The sequence below is a fragment of the Callionymus lyra genome, chromosome 1 (genome assembly GCF_982586985.1).
Source record: "Callionymus lyra chromosome 1, fCalLyr1.hap1.1, whole genome shotgun sequence".
In the NCBI taxonomy this organism is placed as follows: domain Eukaryota; kingdom Metazoa; phylum Chordata; class Actinopteri; order Syngnathiformes; family Callionymidae; genus Callionymus; species Callionymus lyra.
The window spans coordinates 51,507,182-51,530,098 of NC_141818.1; the positions used below are offsets into that span (position 1 = coordinate 51,507,182).

The following is a 22,917-nucleotide window of genomic DNA, read 5'->3' on the forward strand; positions in this document are numbered from 1 at the left end:
ACAAACATCATATCTACACAAACAAACATCATATCTACACAAACAAACATCATATCTACACATATAACCATCATACCTACACAAACAAACATCATCACTACACAAACAAACATCATAACTACACAAAAAACATTATATCCACACAAACAAACATCATAACTACACAAACAAACATCATATCTACACAAACAAACATCATAACTACACAAACAAACATCATATCTACACAAACAAACATATCTACACACATAAACCATCATATCTACACATATAACCATCATACCTACACAAACAAACATCATCACTACACAAACACACATCATAACTACACAAAAAACATCATATCCACACAAACAAACATCATAACTACACAAACAAACATCATATCTACACAAACAAACATCCTACCTACACAAAAAACATCATATCTACACAAACAAACATCATATCTACACAAACAAACATCATAACTACACAAACAAACATCATAACTACACAAACAAACATCATAACTACACAAACAAACATCATATCTACAGACATAAACCATCATACCTACACATAAACCATCATACCTACACAAACAAACATCATATCTACACAAACAAACATCATATCTACACAAATAAACCATCATAACTACACAAACAAACATCATATCTACACAAATAAACCATCATATCTACACAAACAAACATCATAACTACACAAACAGAAATCATATCTACACAAACAAACATCATATCTACACAAACAAACATCATTTCTACACAAACAAACATCATATCTACACAAACAAACATCATATCTACACACATAAACCATCATATCTACACAAACAAACATCATATCCACACAAACAAACATCATACCTACACAAAAAACATCATATCTACACACATAAACCATCATATCTACACAAACAAACATTATATCTACACAAACAAACATCATATCTACACAAACAAACATTATACCTACACAAACAAACATCATATCTACACAAACAAACATTATACCTACACAAACAAACATCATATCTACACAAACAAACATTATACCTACACAAACAAACATCATATCTACACAAACAAACATCATATCTACACACATAAACCATCATATCTACACAAACAAACATTATATCTACACAAACAAACATCATATCTACACAAACAAACATTATACCTACACAAACAAACATCATATCTACACAAACAAACATTATACCTACACAAACAAACATCATATCTACACAAACAAACATCATATCCACACAAACAAACATCATATATACACAAACAAACATCATAACTACACTCATAAACATCATATCTACACAAACAAACATCATAACTACACAAACAAACATCATATCTACACACATAAACCATCATACCTACACAAAAAACATCATATCCACACAAACAAACATCATACCTACACAAACAAACATCATAACTACACACATAAACCATCATATCTACACAAACAAACATTATACCTACACAAACAAACATCATATCTACACAAACAAACATTATACCTACACAAACAAACATCATATCTACACAAACAAACATCATGTCCACACAAACAAACATCATATATACACAAACAAACATCATAACTACACACATAAACATCATATCTACACAAACAAACATCATAACTACACAAATAAACATCATATCTACACACATAAACCATCATACCTACACAAAAAACATCATATCCACACAAACAAACATCATATCTACACAAACAAACATCATATCTACACACATAAACCATCATATCTACACAAACAAACATTATACCTACACAAACAAACATCATATCTACACAAACAAACATTATACCTACACAAACAAACATCATATCTACACAAACAAACATTATACCTACACAAACAAACATCATATCTACACAAACAAACATCATATCCACACAAACAAACATCATATCTACACAAACAAACATCATAACTACACACATAAACATCATATCTACACAAACAAACATCATAACTACACAAATAAACATCATATCTACACACATAAACCATCATACCTACACAAAAAACATCATATCCACACAAACAAACATCATATCTACACAAACAAACATCATATCTACACACATAAACCATCATATCTACACAAACAAACATTATACCTACACAAACAAACATCATATCTACACAAACAAACATTATACCTACACAAACAAACATCATATCTACACAAACAAACATTATACCTACACAAACAAACATCATATCTACACAAACAAACATCATATCCACACAAACAAACATCATATATACACAAACAAACATCATAACTACACACATAAACATCATATCTACACAAACAAACATCATATCTACACACATAAACATCCTATCTACACAAACAAACATTATACCTACACACATAAACATCATATCTACACAAACAAACATCATAACTACACACATAAACCATCATATCTACACAAACCTCACAATGGTTCCACAATGACGTCTCAATAAAGTGCGACTCCATCATCTCCAGCAGCAACATTCATGAGAACGAAGTGAATAATAATCTGCAGCTCGACCTCCTGCTGTCTTCACTGGATTCTTGTGAATCTTAATCAAACGGCTTCAGACGAACACGAGTCTCTGCATTAAAACATGTTTGAAATCTTAGCGACTGTGATGTGTTTGTTCTCGCAGACGATCAACAAGAAGACGAAGAAAACACTTGAACACAAACATGTCGGAGCTAACGTTAGCCACACATGCTAACAGTCTGTAAAAGACTTATTATATAAGAGTCACTCGAACGGCGTCACAGTTAGGATTCATTATATGACTCTGAGCTGCTTCACTGATAAAGAGTTTCTGTCGTTCATTATTCTGCTTCAAACTGAGGCTTGAAATCTTCACGACGTCTCACATCGAGATCAACTTGACGTCGTTTCTCTGTCAACAGTTGTTTTCTCGTTAAAATGATTAAGATCAAATATGAAAACTTATAGTACATGGTCTGTGTATTACAGTATATTTTGTGTTTCGTAAAACTGTTTTCTTTTGTCATTTATGTAGGTTATTTTTTTAAATGAATATTTCTACTATTATCTTTTATTGTGTATTATTTAGTTTATTATTTTATATTATTGTCATTATAAATGTGTTATTTATCATGATTATGTAGCTATTTAAAGTAGTTTTGTTATTACATTTTTTATTTTGTTTTATTTATTATTGTTATGATTGTGTTATTTATTTCTATTATCATTTTTGTAAAAAAAATATTATTATTATTTGTTATTATTATCTTTGTATATACATTTTTGATTTATTATGTTTTCTTTTGTTATTTTTCAAAGTTATATTATTCACTATTTTTAATTTTTTTTCTTTTCTTTTATTATCCTTTTTATTTTATTTTTTTGTTATTAATTTATTATTTCTTTTTTTTCCATTATTATTTTAGTTATTTATTCATTAAATTATTCATATTTATATTCTAGTTTTTTTATTCACTCTCATTGTTTTTTCTATTGTTTAATAATTATTGTATTTCATTTTTATCATTTTTATTTGTTTTTTTAATCATTTAAAATGTTTTTCTTGTTTTTCTTTCTTCATCTCATAACTATTATTATTAAACATATACATGTTTGATCTTCTTCGGCTGTGACGTCACAAACCATGTCAAGAAATATATTATCTTTGTTTCTTAAGTTGATCGTAAAACGTTTTAAAGGTATTAACTGTAGTATTAAATTAAATCTGGGTCAACCAACGGGTTTAATGTGTTTTTAACGTTGTATCTTTATTTTTAAATATTTCAGAGAAGATTGTTTCAATAAACACTGAAACACATTCAAGAACTTTAACTCTCTTGTCACTCAATGATCGTATATTATATATATATTATATACTCAATATTATGATTGACTTGAACCTGAACATTAATCGAGAAAAACATGTTTTTAGTTTCATCTTTCTCTCTCTTTTTTTTCAATTCCCACATTGTTTTTAGTTTCATCTTTCTCTCTCTCTTTTTTTTCAATCCTCACATTGTTTTTAGTTTCATCTTTCTCTCTCTCTTTTTTTTCAATTCCCACATTGTTTTTAGTTTCATCTTTCTCTCTCTCTTTTCAATTCCCACATTGTTTTTAGTTTCATCTTTCTCTCTCTCTTTTTTTTCAATTCCCACATTGTTTTTAGTTTCATCTTTCTCTCTCTCTTTTTTTCAATTCCCACATTGTTTTTAGTTTCGTCTTTCTCTCTCTCTTTTCAATTCCCACATTGTTTTTAGTTTCATCTTTCTCTCTCTCTCTCTTTTCAATTCCCACATTGTTTTTAGTTTCATCTTTCTCTCTCTCTCTCTTTTCAATTCCCACATTGTTTTTAGTTTCGTCTTTCTCTCTCTCTTTTCAATTCCCACATTGTTTTTAGTTTCATCTTTCTCTCTCTCTCTCTTTTCAATTCCCACATTGTTTTTAGTTTCATCTTTCTCTCTCTCTCTCTTTTCAATTCCCACATTGTTTTTAGTTTCATCTTTCTCTCTCTTTTTTTTCAATTCCCACATTGTTTTTAGTTTCATCTTTCTCTCTCTCTTTTTTTCAATTCCCACATTGTTTTTAGTTTCATCTTTCTCTCTCTCTTTTTTTCAATTCCCACATTGTTTTTAGTTTCATCTTTCTCTCTCTTTTTTTCAATTCCCACATTGTTTTTAGTTTCATCTTTCTCTCTCTCTTTTCAATCCCCACATTGTTTTTAGTTTCATCTTTCTCTCTCTCTTTTCAATCCCCACATTGTTTTTAGTTTCATCTTTCTCTCTCTCTTTTCAATTCCCACATTGTTTTTAGTTTCATCTTTCTCTCTCTCTTTTCAATACCCACATTGTTTTTAGTTTCATCTTTCTCTCTCTCTTTTCAATTCCCACATTGTTTTTAGTTTCATCTTTCTCTCTCTCTTTTCAATCCCCACATTGTTTTTAGTTTCATCTTTCTCTCTCTTTTTTTTCAATTCCCACATTGTTTTTAGTTTCATCTTTCTCTCTCTCTTTTTTTCAATTCCCACATTGTTTTTAGTTTCATCTTTCTCTCTCTTTTTTTTCAATTCCCACATTGTTTTTAGTTTCATCTTTCTCTCTCTCTTTTTTTTCAATTCCCACATTGTTTTTAGTTTCATCTTTCTCTCTCTTTTTTTTCAATTCCCACATTGTTTTTAGTTTCATCTTTCTCTCTCTCTTTTTTTCAATTCCCACATTGTTTTTAGTTTCATCTTTCTCTCTCTTTTTTTTCAATTCCCACATTGTTTTTAGTTTCATCTTTCTCTCTCTCTTTTTTTCAATTCCCACATTGTTTTTAGTTTCATCTTTCTCTCTCTCTTTTTTTCAATTCCCACATTGTTTTTAGTTTCATCTTTCTCTCTCTCTTTTCAATCCCCACATTGTTTTTAGTTTCATCTTTCTCTCTCTCTTTTCAATCCCCACATTGTTTTTAGTTTCGTCTTTCTCTCTCTCTTTTCAATTCCCACATTGTTTTTAGTTTCATCTTTCTCTCTCTCTCTCTTTTCAATTCCCACATTGTTTTTAGTTTCATCTTTCTCTCTCTCTCTCTTTTCAATTCCCACATTGTTTTTAGTTTCGTCTTTCTCTCTCTCTTTTCAATTCCCACATTGTTTTTAGTTTCATCTTTCTCTCTCTCTTTTTTTTCAATTCCCACATTGTTTTTAGTTTCATCTTTCTCTCTCTCTCTCTTTTCAATTCCCACATTGTTTTTAGTTTCATCTTTCTCTCTCTCTCTCTTTTCAATTCCCACATTGTTTTTAGTTTCATCTTTCTCTCTCTCTTTTCAATTCCCACATTGTTTTTAGTTTCATCTTTCTCTCTCTCTTTTTTTTCAATTCCCACATTGTTTTTAGTTTCGTCTTTCTCTCTCTCTTTTCAATTCCCACATTGTTTTTAGTTTCATCTTTCTCTCTCTCTCTCTTTTCAATTCCCACATTGTTTTTAGTTTCATCTTTCTCTCTCTCTTTTCAATTCCCACATTGTTTTTAGTTTCATCTCTCTCTCTCTCTTTTCAATTCCCACATTGTTTTTAGTTTCATCTCTCTCTCTCTCTTTTCAATTCCCACATTGTTTTTAGTTTCATCTCTCTCTCTCTCTTTTCAATTCCCACATTGTTTTTAGTTTCATCTCTCTCTCTCTCTTTTCAATTCCCACATTGTTTTTAGTTTCATCTCTCTCTCTCTCTTTTCAATTCCCACATTGTTGTCCAGATGATATCAGTGCGTCGCTCAGATGAAGATCGTTCAGGCGTCTCCGTCCCTGGAGTCGCTTGTGGAAGAAACAAATATCTGCAGCTTCACAGAACACTTTGTCCAAACGATTATCCACACACACACAAACACATCTACACACACACACACACACACACATCTACACACACACGTGTCACCCATCAACAACCTCCATCTCTGCAACCACGAGTCTGAACACATGGTTCTCAGCAGGAAACTCATTTCACCGCAGCAACTAATTCACATGAAAAGTTTGACACTAATGTTCTGACAACACAAAAAAGTTTTTCCAGCTCATTATAAAAGTTTATCATCAGAATATTCAACTTAACATTGGAAATATTGAAACTTAGTTTTACTTTTGAGGCTTCAGTTCTTTTTTTTTTGGATTATTTAAATCAATAATGTTTATATTTAACCTTTTTTTTAATAATAGAATACAAAAAAGAGTTTGATATTCTACTTCCAATGATTACAAATATTTTTTATAAAATATATCAGTTTAAAAATGTTGGTATTAAGTGACACCAGACAGTACTAGAGGAGTACCGAGCTATGTCGTCACGTGATTGGCTGAAAGTTTGATTAGCTCTGTGCTCTGTTGGTACTGTCTGGTGACTCTATTATAGCAACATTTTTATACTGAATTTAAAAGACTATGAACTAATATAGATTTTAAAATGACTGGAATTAAAATGTAAAACTATATTATTATTAAAAAAACGAATTCAAACTTTCAATAAAGGAACTATTAAATGAATTTATTACAAAAAAACAACAATTTAATGTTGAAAAAACAACACTTTAATCAAAAATCTCACATTTAAAATGACACTGATTTACAATCACAGTCTCGTCAAAGTTAGACGTTAGAAAATGGGAAACATCTCCTAAAAGGGAGGAAACTGGAAGAGAAACGACTCGTAAAAAAAAAGAGCGACACCTTCGGCAACATAATCCTCGATCATTACGCTCGTCACTCGACAGACGGAGCCGTTAAGAGCTGCACTCGCAGCCAATTAACACTTTCATTTCGTCGACGCCACATTAGCACCTGCGGCAGAGACGATGGAATACGACGGCTGGACTCGGTCTGCGGTGGACCAGGTAGAAGAAGAAGAAGAAGAAGAAGCTTCTATTTCTGACGCCGGCTCAGACTTGGCCGACAGATGAAACCCACACACTCCGAGGTGAAGTCCTGCAGCGGAACACTGTTCAAACACACGTCACCTGTGAGACGCAACACACCAGGCCTGTTGATCGCCCACACGCCGCCGCGACGATGGTCCTCCAGATAATGACTCCACCGCCACGTAACGCTCCGAGATAGCAGGTTTTTTTCACTGGTTTATCAGCGAATCAGACACGATAAGAGCTGCTGTTGTTTCCTGAATCCATTTGTGTTAGAAGTTTCTGAATAGATTTGTTTTTCAAACTACTCTCGATGAATTACAATGGTTTTGATAGTTTATAATAGTTCTACTTCATGGATGCTCTGCCCTCTACAGGCACGCATTCATAGAACCAGGGTTACAACAGCAACACTCCTGGGTCTTCTTTATGTAAAATAAACAAACACAAAAACCAACATAAAGACTGTAGTCTCAAAGTGTACTCGAAGTGCAACAACAACAATAGAATAAACCTTCCATCCATCCTTCCTTCCTTCCTTCCTTCCTTCCTTCCTTCCTTCCTTCCTTCCTTCCTTCCTTCCTTCCTTCCTTCCTTCCTTCCTTCCTTCCTTCCTTCCTTCCTTCCTTCCTTCCTTCCTTCCTTCCTTCCTTCCTCCCTCCCTCCCTCCCTCCCTCCCTCCCTCCCTCCCTTGTTTTCATGTCTAAACCAGAAGGATGTGTCTCGCCTGCAGTTCATACAAAACTCTGCAGCCAGAATTCTGAGCCGCTCTAGTAGAAGAACTCACATTTCTCCTTCAAACTCTTCACTGGCTGCCAGTTTCTTTCAGGATCATTTCATCCTTCCATCAGTGATCTGATCTAGACTTACACCCCAGCTCGGGCTCTGAGGTCTGTGGATCAGAATCTACTGATGGTTCCTGAACTTCCGGACCAGAGGAGAGAAATCCTTCCAGACTGTTGCTCCTAAGCTTTGGAACCATCTCTGTGTTTGATGATCTACTGACTCCTTCAAGAAACATCTGTGTTTGATGATCTACTGACTCCTTCAAGAAACATCTGTGTTTGATGATCTACTGACTCCTTCAAGAAACATCTGTGTTTGATGATCTACTGACTCCTTCAAGAAACATCTGTGTTTGATGATCTATTGACTCCTTCAAGAAACATCTGTGTTTGATGATCTACTGACTCCTTCAAGAAACATCTGTGTTTGATGATCTACTGACTCCTTCAAGAAACATCTGTGTTTGATGATCTACTGACTCCTTCAAGAAACATCTGTGTTTGATGATCTACTGACTCCTTCAAGAAACATCTGTGTTTGATGATCTACTGACTCCTTCAAGAAACATCTGTGTTTGATGATCTACTGACTCCTTCAAGAAACATCTGTGTTTGATGATCTACTGACTCCTTCAAGAAACATCTGTGTTTGATGATCTACTGACTCCTTCAAGAAACATGTGTGTTTGATGATCTACTGACTCCTTCAAGAAACATGTGTGTTTGATGATCTACTGACTCCTTCAAGAAACATCTGTGTTTGATGATCTACTGACTCCTTCAAGAAACATCTGTGTTTGATGATCTACTGACTCCTTCAAGAAACATCTGTGTTTGATGATCTACTGACTCCTTCAAGAAACATCTGTGTTTGATGATCTACTGACTCCTTCAAGAAACATCTGTGTTTGATGATCTACTGACTCCTTCAAGAAACATGTGTGTTTGATGATCTACTGACTCCTTCAAGAAACATCTGTGTTTGATGATCTACTGACTCCTTCAAGAAACATCTGTGTTTGATGATCTACTGACTCCTTCAAGAAACATCTCAAGACACCTTTATTCTTGCAGGCTTTTACTTGATTCTCTGAGACTCCTGTGTTTGTCTCGGTGTTATCTTGAACTTTAAAGTATATATTTTATTGAGTATTGTTTTGATTGTTTAAGTACTTTGTGTACCTGGTGTAGAAAAGGGCTCTATAAATATAAATTACTTATTTACTTAACCTTATCTAAAGGTTTTTTCAATGTCTTAAAAAAAAACAGTTTCAGGGCGAGATCAAATCCAATTGGCAAATGAAATAAAGAAAATAAAAGGTACAGCTGGTCAGAAAAGATGTGAAGAGCCTTAAAAAGAGAATCTCAGTGTGAGTTTTGTGTAACTTCATTTTATTCATTTCATGGAGGAAAGACTGTAAATTGTGCTTCGTCAGCACTTTTCTAATGATTCCCTTCTCCAAAGACTTTATAACCAGCAGGTCGTAAACGTAGGTGTGTTTCCTTCAGCGCCTCTTCACCAGATGTTAGTTCACGAGAAGTGGAGGTAAGAGTCACAATTAGATACAATTAAATAGAGCAAATGTTTTATTTTATTTCATATGTCATTTTTGTCTCTAGAATCATAAGTTATTTTGATCATACATTTTATTTATATTTCAATATATTGTGTTAACATTTATTTATCTATTGATTATTAACATTTTGTGTTGCAATTTAACTTCCAGCCTCAAGGTGGCAGCAGTGTTTACGTCCCCCACAGCTGAAGGAAGAATGATGACTGAGGACGAGAGGATACAGTGAGTCCAGCAGCTTTAAAAAGCTGATGTTTGGACATATTTTGGTTTGAAAACAAATTAAAGCAGTTACGACTTCGTCAAGAGTCAAGTGGTCTGTAAATACTACAACACCAGAGTCAAGTACTGGACAATACTACACATATATTCTTGTTACTACACTATCACAACACCAGAGTCAAGTACTGGACAATACTACACATATATACTTGTTACTACACTATCACAACACCAGAGTCAAGTACTGGACAATACTACACATATATTCTTGTTACTACACTATCACAACACCAGAGTCAAGTACTCCACAATACTACACATATATACTTGTTACTACACTATCACAACACCAGAGTCAAGTACTGGACAATACTACACATATATACTTGTTACTACACTATCACATCACCAGAGTCAAGTACTGGACAATACTACACATATATACTTGTTACTACACTATCACATCACCAGAGTCAAGTACTGGACAATACTACACATATATCCTTGTTACTACACTATCACAACACCAGAGTCAAGTACTGGACAATACTACACATATATACTTGTTACTACACTATCACAACACCAGAGTCAAGTACTGGACAATACTACACATATATGCTTGTTACTACACTATCACAACACCAGAGTCAAGTACTGGACAATACTACACATATATTCTTGTTACTACACTATCACAACACCAGAGTCAAGTACTGGACAATACTACACATATATACTTGTTACTACACTATCACAACACCAGAGTCAAGTACTGGACAATACTACACATATATACTTGTTACTACACTATCACAACACCAGAGTCAAGTACTGGACAATACTTTAAGAAACATCTTAAGACGTTTCTATTTGTTCAGGCTTTTCCTTGAATTTCTCGAACTCCAGTGTTGTTCTCGGTGTTGTCTTGATCTTTGAAGTATGTACTGTTTTGAGTATTGTTTTGATTGTTAAAGCGCTTTGTGACCCTGGTCTCGAAAAGCGCTATATAAATATATATTACTTACTTACTTACTTACTTACTTACTTACTACACATATATACTTGTTACTACACTATCACAACACCAGAGTCAAGTACTGGACAATACTACACATATATCCTTGTTACTACACTATTACAACACCAGAGTCAAGTACTGGACAATACTACACATATATCCTTTTTACTACACTATCACTATATATAGTTATATCATTATACTGTATGTATCAACAGATTCTCAGCTGCTGAAGACACTGCTTGAGTGTAAACATGATCTAAATGAGAGTCAGTGAAGCAAAGTAACGTTAAGTCGACTCCTGCAGCCGTTTACAGTGGAGGACGACAGATGCAAAGGAACAGATGCCAAAGGCCATCAGGGCAGCGAGGCAGCGATCGGCGCGGCGCCTCCTGGGGGTTAATTTGTTTCCAGTCTTTCTCGCTCCACGAGACACCGGCGCAGGAAATAATCACGGCCACATACCGCGAGCGAGAATCATCATCATCGGCCAATCAATGACTCGCCCTCGAACCGCTTCCACTTCGGGGACGCCACTCATCACCATGTGATCATTGTCTCCCGGAGCGACGTGGTCTCGTCCTCCTCCTTCATGTACAGTGAGAGGCTGGCGAGGCTACCATTATCTTGCTTCCTCGTGAACAGACGCGGCGACTGACAGGAGTGGTAACCCCGGCAACAGAACCCCTAATTACCCCTTCCTTCGCAATGTGGAATCAAACACGCTTTCAACCTCAAGCCTGTTATTGATCAACGACAGGAGAAGCTCCTGCAGGTGGAGGAGGCTGAAGATTTGAAGCGTCCCGTTGAAGTCCAGCATCCAGGTTACGTCGATGCAAAAAACACAAATCGGAGCCGATCGAGACCTCGATACAGAACCCCCGAGAGATGGCGGGAGGAAAGAGAAAGAGGCACTAATGGAGATTCACGTTGGAGCTCCCGAGTGTGACATCCGTTTACGGAAATGATCAATGAGTCAACAGACAAGAAGAAGGATCCAGCTGAGGAGCAGAGATAACCTTCACAATGACGCGTAAATGTCCTGTCGGCTCATAGAGACGTCGGGCGAAGACGAGTTTACAACGACGAGACGTTCATCCTTGTCTTCGACTGCACAGCCTTAACTAATGTATCATTTATTCAACGACCCAGAGGTTTTCTTTTATACTTGATACTGTGATTTCATTCTGTGTTTTATCCACAGCTTTGCTTGTTTCTTTGATGTCTGGAGACATTTGTAGTTACTGTTATGAAATACATGTTAAAACCGTGTGTGAGTTATAAACATAGTTTTTTTTCTACCTGCAACAGAATCTACCCTCGGCTACCGATAAGTTACCTCACAGAGAGAAGTTCTTCGTTGATGAATGTTGTATTCTTGTCTCAGAGGTACAAATGAATTATTGCAATACAGGAGAAAGAAAATTGACTTTACTTTGGATAATAGTTATGAAAGTTAGCTTGATTAAATGAGGAGGCATTCTGTCTCTGGAGAACTTGTTGGTACCAAGTACAAGTACCTGGACATATCGTGGTTATGACTGGAGAGAAAAGCAAGTACGGAAACATGCTTCTTCTTTCGCTGCCATGTTGTCAGTACAACACACTTGTGATCAAAACCTGGTGATGTGAGAAATGAACGGTGATGAAGGCAGTGAACGGAGAATTCAGAGCCGCTCTAGTAGAAGAACTCACATTTCTCCGATCCTTAAAACTCTTCACTTTCTTTCAGGATCAACTTTAAAAATTCTGTTTCTTACTTTCAGATCTATTCATGGTCAGACCTTCCATCAGTGATCTGATCCAGACTTACACCCCAGCTCGGGCTCTGAGGTCTGTGGATCAGAATCTACTGATGGTTCCTGAACTTCCGGACCAGAGGACATTGAAATAAAGTTGGTATACTAATCTAAATTAGTACCGACCTGGAAGATTTCTGATCGATACCCAGCTGTCATTACACCTGATTTGTTTGATTAACACAACAGTTCAACAAAGCCACTGAACTTTGTGGGAGACACCAATTACCACATCCATCTTACTTATGGTGTTTAGGAGATTCAGTAAACTCCCATGATGCCTTTCTATACTTTGATCTATTTCAGTGACGTTTGTGTAGGTTCTCGTTTATCCAGGTCACGGTTGTCCAAGTGGTTCTAAAGTGAGTAAGAGCTGTGATTTGTCGACTGGGCGGCAAAGCATTATTGGAGCTGATTGGCTCAGCGTTACTGAGAGAGATGAAACCTCATATGACTGTTGAGTTTGTAAGTTTCAGTTTAAGTGAGAAATTAAATGGTCACTACTTTTTTTTCAGAATGTTACCCAACAATAAAAGAGGATCCACTATATTGAAATACTTTAACTCATAATTAGTTTTACTTGGTTACCACTGTTTATCCAATGAGACATTTTGACGAAGAAGACAAGTCACATGTATCAAAACAAGCCTCAGAACTGAAATCAAACCAGCAACTTTCTTGCTGTAACAGTGCATCAACTACACAATGCTGCCTCACACACACATGTTCACATTATTTAGCTAAATTCAAACCCATGTTTCTCTCGACAACCTTGATTCTCACATATGTTTTGATATTTTGGTTTGTTTAACAAATCAAAAAGTTTTATTCAAGTTTAAAGATTAGTTAGAACATATTTTTAATGGACACAAAGACATATATATATTATTAGAGGTTTAATATTTTACTTACACTACTTTGTTTCCAGCAAATAAACTGTGTTTTTTTTTCTAGATTTGTAAGAATATATAAACATACTTACAAGCCATGATTTATTTTACCATATTATTATAATGGCTGAAAATAAAAATCTAATATTTCTCATTAACTAATTTATCAAATTAAATGAAAGTATATTAAATATAGAATAATATGAATGCAAGAGAAGACAATATGTGTAATTAATGTAAGCTTTATAATGGATTTTTAAAATTGTGAAGTCTTGTTTTTTGGTAAACAAACATGAATAAAATCAAATCAAAAAAATAAAGATGGAGTAAAACAGTAAGAGATATATTTGAGGAAACAACATCAAGTCAAAGTTTAAACAACAGGAAATAAAAAAAACTATTTAAAAGTTCAGCGACAATGTAGATTTACGACTCAATTATTCCACCAACCTTTCCTGGCCGTAAAAAGCAGCATGTGTGTCAAATAGATCAGCTCAAAGACACTCATGAAACACTACAGGAAGTCTATAAAGCAGTGGGAAACATCTGCGGAGCAACATCCAAGTAGACGCTGATCTTCAGTAATAGCTTCATTTCAGCACCACGGAGAGCTCTCAGCCAATCACTACTGCTGTAGGTTTGTCTCGGAGACAAAAGCAATATCAGAACCCTGAGAGACTGAGACCGAGTGAGAGACTTAGAGACTGAAAAGAGACTGAAAGAGACTGAAAGAGACTGAAAGAGACTGAAAGACTCCAAGAAACTATGAGGGACTCTGAGAGACGAGACTCTAAGTGACTCTGGGAGACTCTGAGAGACTGAGAGACTCAGGGAGACTTAGAGACTGAGAGACGACTCTGAGAGACTGAGTGACTGAGAGACTGAGAGACTTTGAGAGACTCTGAGAGACTCTGAGAGACTGAGAGACTCTGAGAGACTATGAGAGACTATGAGAGACTATGAGAGACTATGAGAGACTCTGAAAGACTGAGAGAGACTCTGAGACTGAGAGAGACTGGGAGAGACTCTGGGAGACTCTGGGAGACTCTGAGAGACTCTGGAAGACTCTGAAAGACTCTGAAAGACTCTGAAAGACTGAGAGACTCTAAGAGACTCTGAAAGACTCTGAGAGACTGAGAGACTATGAGAGACTATGAGAGACTATGAGAGACTATGAGAGACTATGAGAGACTATGAGAGACCCTGAAAGACTGAGAGAGACTCTGAGACTGAGAGAGACTGGGAGAGACTCTGGGAGACTCTGAGAGACTCTGAGAGACTATGAGAGACTATGAGAGACTATGAGAGACTATGAGAGACTATGAGAGACTCTGAAAGACTGAGAGAGACTCTGAGACTGAGAGAGACTGGGAGACACTCTGGGAGACACTGAAAGACTCGGAGAGACTCGGAGAGACTCAGAGAGACTCTTAAAAACCTGAGAGACACTGAGAGACACTGAGAGACTCTGAGAGACTGAGAGACTGAGAGACTTTGACAGACTCCAAATACTCCGTAACAGTCCACGATGCTCGCGCCCATCAAGGTCAAGTTTCATCTAGTGAGGGTGTGATCATCAAGCGAGATTGTCTGAAGTGGAAACAAAAACAGACGAAGCGAAGACACCGAGTCCTCCTTCAACGAAGCCACAAGCCTTTCAAACAAGCACTTATCCGATTATTGATCCGTCGTAAAACCTGAATCAGTCCCTGGAGGAGTCTGTGGCTTTATTTACGGTTGACAGTCAAACTCAACGTTTCCTTCGCTCGTGACGTTGACTGTTGGACGAGAAGTTGAACTTTTTCAGGATCGATTTTTAACTCAGCTGCGTTTCGGTCCAGATTTCATCCTCCTTTTCTTATATTACACTTTTTTTTTCATCATACTTTTGCATATTTTTTCATGCAGTAAATGCATGTTTCATCTATTTCTGAACTAATGTATCAATTAAAATGTCCCTAATTTGGGAAGAATAAAGGGTTATCTTATCTTATCTTATTTTTATTTTTGTGTAGCGCTATGGTGAATAATTCCCTCTGCCAAGGAGGTCATGTGATGAATGTTTAAAAGAAATGTTGGTAAGGAGGAGAAGATGACTACATTTTTTTTGGAGTACCATCTGGATCCAGGCAGGTTTTGAAGGACTTGTATGGCTGCTAACCTCTACCGCTCTCACACCCAGTTCCATTTAAAGGCCTTAAAACATTAAAAAAAACAACACAACAAAGTACTGACAACATTTTTTCCTTAATTTGACAAGAGATTTTTGGTAAAAGATTGTTCGAGCGGTTCATCAGAAGCATCTTCATTGGCTTTAATAGTGTAAACAAAAGAAAACCCTCATGAATAATAAATAAAATAAAAATAAAAGTACATTAAATACAGGTTGCTTTGATTCCATGAGGTCATGTGACATGCGCTCCTTGGCAGAGGTATGGGCCGTCTCAGTGCTTTTCTAGTTTGATATGAAAAAAAAATGAACTAACTATAAAAGTAAATGATTCTCCATGTATATAAAGCTTAACATTAATACAAGTATTCAAACCCTTAACCACTTCCATGACCAAAATCAGAGTAACTACAGTTGAACTGAGTCATTTCACACTTGAGAACTTTGAAGACCCAGGAGGGACTGATTGAAGTGGGACATGAAGACACTTCGATCTCTGAGCGAGAGATATTACACTTGAACTGATTCAATTCTCTCCCAACGAGAGTCTGAATCCTCAGCAGAACGAAGGTGAACATCCGGACCTCGGGGTCGGACCGTGTTACCTGTCGTCGTTCGGGAAGGTCTGGTCCCCGAGCAGCAGGTCTCTGAAGCGGTAGCGGGGGGGCAGGGGGGGAACCTCCGTGTCCATCTCCGCCATCTTGAGACTGGAGATGTCCAGGATGACCCCGGAGTTGCTGCTGTTGTTCTTGTGCAGGGTCTCGGAGGACGTCCTGTCGGGAGGAAGCATCTGCTTAATAACACGCCGCACATCTGCACATGAACATCCGACTCTCGGAGGACTTGAGCCGCAGAAACACAAATGTTGGCCGTAAAATAATGAACGCTCCGAGGACTACGTTTGTGTGAAGCCAACTCTGTGATTCTCCTCAACCTTTACGCCGAACTGATGAATTATTTACGAGGGTTTATATTGCTAAAGCAAACCCTTCGTTCGTTAAGTTATTTCACGCGATGACCCGACTGTTCACGGCACACTCCGGCGGGGGAACACCTTCAACATTCATGTCCTTGTATGTGTCTTGAAGTAGGTCATGCATATGAAGGTCCGACCGAGATGCTGTTTGCACTTGTTTCACTCTTGAATTATTCACAAGAACAGACAGAAATATATTTAAATTGATAAATGAAAGAGTATTGAAGGGTTGACTTCTTTTAAATTATGTTTTTAACCCTTGTGTGACCCGAAGAAGCGAGTACTAATGTGTTTGTGGTATCCCTTGTGTTGTCTCTGGGTCAATGTGAAAAAAAAACAACCTCCCTGGCTTACATAAATACATATACAGTGGTGTAGGTCGTTGACCTTGATCCTGAGACAACACAAGGTATACCACAACACATTTAAGATACTATTTAATTTTTATTATTAAATTTAATAAATTCTATTATAAAACGTTGAATACATTTGTATTGAATAATTTAATTAAAAAAATAAATTAGACATAGAATCTTATACTCTTATTTCAATGTTTCAAAAAATAAATGTTCTTAAATCATATTTTTTATAAGATAGTGTTTTAAATTCAACATAAAATGTTGACATAATAATGTGACCTTTCAGCCAATCATACGGCACGCTGATGATCATGTGACGCGAGGAAGCAAACGATGAAGTAGCTCGGTAACATTTTTTATAATGAATTTAAACACAAATTAAAAGAATATTTAATTTAGAAAATTATTATTAAATGTTTGGAACATGATTATTAAACTTTATGTGTTAAAAACAAGTATTTCGAATTTTAATGAAAGAAAATTCAACATTTGAACTGTTATAATAACTCATTGTCCTCATGACACTGATTAACTTTCACAGGCTGATGAGCAGGAAGTCGAGGAGGAAATTACCTGTCGCTGTGGGAGGATCGACGTGGAGGACTCATGACTGACTCTGGGGAGGAAGAAGAGACAAGACTTAATGTTCACCTCACTTATTAAAACACATCTTCACAGACTCGAGGGAACCAGATGATACGAGCGCTGACACTTGATGACTTTTACACGTCTGTTTATTTACGCGCTGAGATCTTTGAAAATACTTCTTGATCGTAGATAACAATTGTTATAAATCAAACCGTGACATGATATTCTACGACAATAAACGTCCACTAGATGGTAGTGATGTGTTGATGAAGCTTCATGAAACAGTGTCATTATCTTCAGAGTCCACTAGATGGTAGTGATGTGTTGATGAAGCTTCATGAAACAGTGTCATTATCTTCAGAGTCCACTAGATGGTAGTGATGTGTTGATGAAGCTTCATGAAACAGTGTCATTATCATCAGAGTCCACTAGATGGTAGTGATGTGTTGATGAAGCTTCATGAAACAGCGTCATTATATTCAGAGTCCACTAGATGGTAGTGATGTGTTGATGAAGCTTCATGAAGCAGTGTCATTATCTTCAGAGTCCACTAGATGGTAGTGATGTGTTGATGAAGCTTCATGACACAGTGTCATTATCTTCAGAGTCCACTAGATGGTAGTGATGTGTTGATGAAGCTTAATGAAACAGTGTCATTATCTTCAGGGTACACTAGATGGTAGTGATGTGTTGATGAAGCTTCATGAAACAGTGTCATTATCTTCAGAGTCCACTAGATGGTAGTGATGTGTTGATGAAGCTTCATGAAACAGTGTCATTATCTTCAGAGTCCACTAGATGGTAGTGATGTGTTGATGAAGCTTCATGAAACAGTGTCATTATATTCAGAGTCCACTAGATGGTAGTGATGTGTTGATGAAGCTTCATGAAACAGTGTCATTATCTTCAGAGTCCACTAGATGACAGTGATTGGTTGATGAAGCTTCATGAAACAGTGTCATTATCTCCAGAGTCCACTAGATGGTTGTGATGTGTTGATGAAGCTTCATGAAACAGTGTAATTATCTTCAGAGTCCACTAGATGGTAGTGATGTGTTGATGAAGCTTCATGAAACGGTGTCATGTTGTTCAGAGGTCAGTAGGTGGCGCCTTCTAGTGGACTCATTATACTGAAGATAATGACACTGTGTTCAACGTTTTCAGTGTGTTCAACGTGACTGTTTCATGAAGCTTCATCAACACATCATAGTGTTTGCGTGCGTTTCATCCAGGTACTCCAATTTCCTCCCATACAGCATATAAAGCATACAGATTTGTCTGAATGTGTCTGTAAATGTAAACGTGTGTGTGAAGATACTACACGTGAAATAATTCAACCAGAACTACATCATCCTAAAGGTTTTTCTCATCTGTTTGTACATTTCTCCAGTTTCACGGCCGAGACTCTCCATTTGTGTATCCGGTGGAGGTTGTTTGTACTTCTGCAGCCCAGGGAACAATAAGAGGGAAATACAAGCTTTGTGTTGCTGTGATCAGGGAACAGTGTGGGCAGCGTGGAGTGGCTAATAGAGACATCACAGAGCGTGAACCTTGGAAAAACACCGAGCGACAGAAATGACAAACCCGTCTGTTGAAAGGAAAAAAAAACTGATGGAAAATACGTGTATATATATATATATATAAATATATATATATATGTGAGAGTGTATTCTAAAAATGACTGTGGGCAGCACCAGCCAAGTGAGCAGCTTTCTACAATAAAAATAACATCATCCGACCTTTGAGAGGATCTTAATGGCAGAGGCGAGGTAATAAAAGGGTCGCGACCAAAGAGCTGCCGGTGACGGACGACCTCTTCTTAATGGAGGAAACAGGGTCACAAACAAAGAAGAGACGCAGAATTTAGAACCAAATTAAGCCAATTTACTATATAATACATTGATTATTTACAAATATCTCTTGATAAAACCCTGTATATATTAATATTTTATTTATCTTTCAATATAGACCATTTAAAGCGTCCACACAGAACAAAATTACAAGAAGTGAAACACAATTTGACATTTACCGACAAACACATCGGTAAATGTTCTCACTCATCGTCAAATGCAAAAAGGGAAAAAAGATAATAATACACAATATATGTGTTTATTCCGAAGATGCTCACGATTAGAGTGTAATGTTACACTGAACTCAAGAAACCACTCAGTATAATATAATTCGATACACAATTCTTCAATCGATTTCAGAGGAAATTAAATTTTAGTGAGTCGTAATGACTGCTGCCCTCTAGTGGCCGGAGGTTTATTCCCAACACAAAAACTGAACAAACGCTGTGAATAATAAGATGTTGATAGTTAATGAAAAAATATTAATTCAAACAAAAAACAACAACAACAAAATGATACAGTTCTATTGATACACTTATACAGTAAATAGCAATTATATGACATCAGGTGAGTTTAACCTCCTGTCTCTCACGCATCACTTCCTGTCTCTCACGCATCACTTCCTGTCTCCCACGCATCACTTCCTGTCTCTCACGCATCACTTCCTGTCTCTCACGCATCAGCAATATTTCAGTGTACAGATATTTTTCTACACCTTTACTCATGATATACGTGGCATAACATTCTGATACATCGATATTTGACTGATATTCAACAGCAATACTTTTGCCATTTAATTTTTTTTCTATATTCTTTTAAATATTTTAAGCATAAAATAGAAATATTTCTTCATATTTACAATTAACATGCGGCATCAGAGCTTTCATTAATGTTTGTGTCGCAATTACCCTTCCAGCCTCTAGATGGCAGCAGTGAAATCGTCCTCCACAGCTAGAGGAAGAATTAAATACCATATTATTCCTGGCAATGACTGAGGATGAGAGGATACAGTGGATTCCAGCAGTTTTTGAAGCTGATGTTCTGACATATTTTGTTGTTTATTTTCTTGGATTAAAATGAATAAATAAATAAAGTGGAACAATCACAAGATATCACTATAAGCTCTTATCCCGCGGTGGGATTAGCTTGTGAGCACTTAAGTCCTGAAGTATGAACGAAAGTTGTGTCAATAGTAAGTAAGTAATTAACTCATTTATATTTATAGAAAGCTTTTCCAGACCAGGGTCACAAAGCGCTTAAACAATCAAAACAATACTTTATAAAATATTTCCTTAAAAGATCAAGATAACACCGAGATGAACACAGGAGTCTCAGAAAATCAAGGAAAAGCCTGCACGAATAAAAGGATTTCTCTCCTCTAGTCGGGAAGCGTGTTCAGGAACCATCAGTAGATTCTGATCCACAGACCTCAGAGCCCGAGCTGGGGTGTAAGGCTGGATCAGATCACTGATGGAAGGTCTGACCATGAATACATCTGAAAGTAAGAACCAGAATTTTAAAGTTGATCCTGAAAGAAACTGGCAGCCAGTGAAGAGTTTGAAGGATCAGATAAATGTGAGTTCTTCTACTAGAGCGGCTCAGAATTCTCGTAGATAATAATAAATGCTGGTGACGTGAATATCACTGAACATTGACTCAAGAACGTGGTCAACGTGTTCAACGTGTTCGTGGTCATTAGGAATATAAAACGGTGCAAAAGGCAGAGCAATGAGCCTGCAAGAGGATGTATGTTGTTCAAGGTTAGATAACAACACAACACAGTTGATTCAACGTTAGACACAACAAAACCACCAAAAGTCTATCATGTACGACACAGAGGATGTGGGACGTGTTCCAGCCTTGTTTTAAGTTTCATGAAGGAAGTGTGTCTTGTTCTCTCCGTATGGCTGTTAACTCTAATTACACTAAAGTTACAACAACTAATCAAAGGTTAAATTTAATATAGAAACACCATCTGAAGTCAGAGAAACTTGAGCTGACGAGAAGTGTGTTGTTGGAGGAATGTTATTAGAACTAAAGTGTTGATCAGTCGGTTAAGATTCTGGTGACTTGTTTTATTAAAGTCAAAAGTACAACGTGTTAAATATTGTAGCATGAAAGTACATCAGTGTCTTCAGAATATTGAAAGTTTTATTGTTGAAACAAAGATTTTTGTTCTTGAAATGTTTAATTTACTATGAATTGAAATTTGTAATAAGCATTGAATTATTGTTTTTTGAATATTTCAATTCAAAGATTTCTAAATTGAAAGATTTGTTTTTTTGTTGTTGTTGTTTCTTCATCGTCTGCCTGTCGAATGATTGGCTGAAAGTTGCATCAAGTAGCTCGGTTCTGTTTTAGTATCGTCCGGTGACACGATTCTCCCTTGCGTTATCTCGGGGTCAAGATGACCCGCGGGCAGTGGTGTCGGTCCTTGACCTTGAGATAAGACAAGACCAATATTTTTTTTATCGAATTTAAAAGACTACCAATTTCAAATATTGAATTAAGATTTTACTTTATTTATTATTAATATAGGAATTACAATGTCAAACTCTATGTGTAAAAAAAATGTATTACTTGTGAAATTAATACTAAAATGTTGATTCAGTTTTCAAAAATTCAAACCTGTCAATAGACATTTTCTTAATTAATTTATAATTAAGTAAGTAATGTATGTTTGTAGAGACCTTTTCCAGACCAAGGTCACAAAAAACAACAACGTCTGAATGAAAGTTTCAACATTTCAAACGTTTAATTCAATCTTTGACTATTATAATGTCACTGATATCATTCCATATAGTCGTGTATAGAAACTGAAAACTTGAACCTGAAGCTCTTGAAAAACACAAGTCAAAACAAACCCACCGGAATATAAACATTTATAAAAGGATGATATGAGAATAAACAGAAGGTGGCGAGCAGACTAGAGACAGAATCCTCCGACGAAGAAAAACACCTGCGATCTGACAGCAGGACAAACGAGACTCTCACCCGGACATGTGTTCTGGCTCCAGAACCTCACAAAGTCATCCGTCCTGCAGGTGAAAACCCGTCAAAGCTCCTCCTCGAGGACCTCCATCATCTGGTGAGCGAGTGTCCGTCCAGACTCTCTCCTCCTGCGACCTCCATCATGATGTCAACACCGAGATGTTTGCTAGCTCCACGGTGTGTGTTTGGGTTTGACGACGACGGTGATGCTGAGCCGCGATTGGCTGACGCGCGTTAAAGTCTCCACGTGGATC

At 36.3% G+C, this 22,917-nt stretch overlaps 1 protein-coding gene across 11 annotated transcripts in view; it reads right to left on the reverse strand.

The window, feature by feature from the left end:
- Nucleotides 1–22,790, reverse strand: part of LOC148090090 (potassium channel subfamily T member 1-like) — a 114,264-nt gene extending 91,474 nt beyond the window's left edge. For 6 of the 11 annotated variants that reach the window (XM_087812112.1, XM_087812057.1, XM_087812052.1 and 3 more), the window contains exons 1-3: nt 22,667–22,789; nt 17,808–17,850; nt 16,505–16,672 (exon numbers count right to left, since the gene is read on the reverse strand). In XM_087812112.1, the coding sequence (XP_087668238.1) occupies nt 16,505–16,672; nt 17,808–17,842 (203 nt within the window). In that variant the 5' untranslated portion in view covers nt 17,843–17,850; nt 22,667–22,789. Of the gene's footprint in view, nt 1–16,504; nt 16,673–17,807; nt 17,851–22,666 lie in introns of all 11 variants that reach the window. The other 5 variants (XM_087812128.1, XM_087812084.1, XM_087812065.1 and 2 more) reach the window with 3 other exon arrangements.
- Nucleotides 22,791–22,917: the final 127 nt, after the last annotated feature.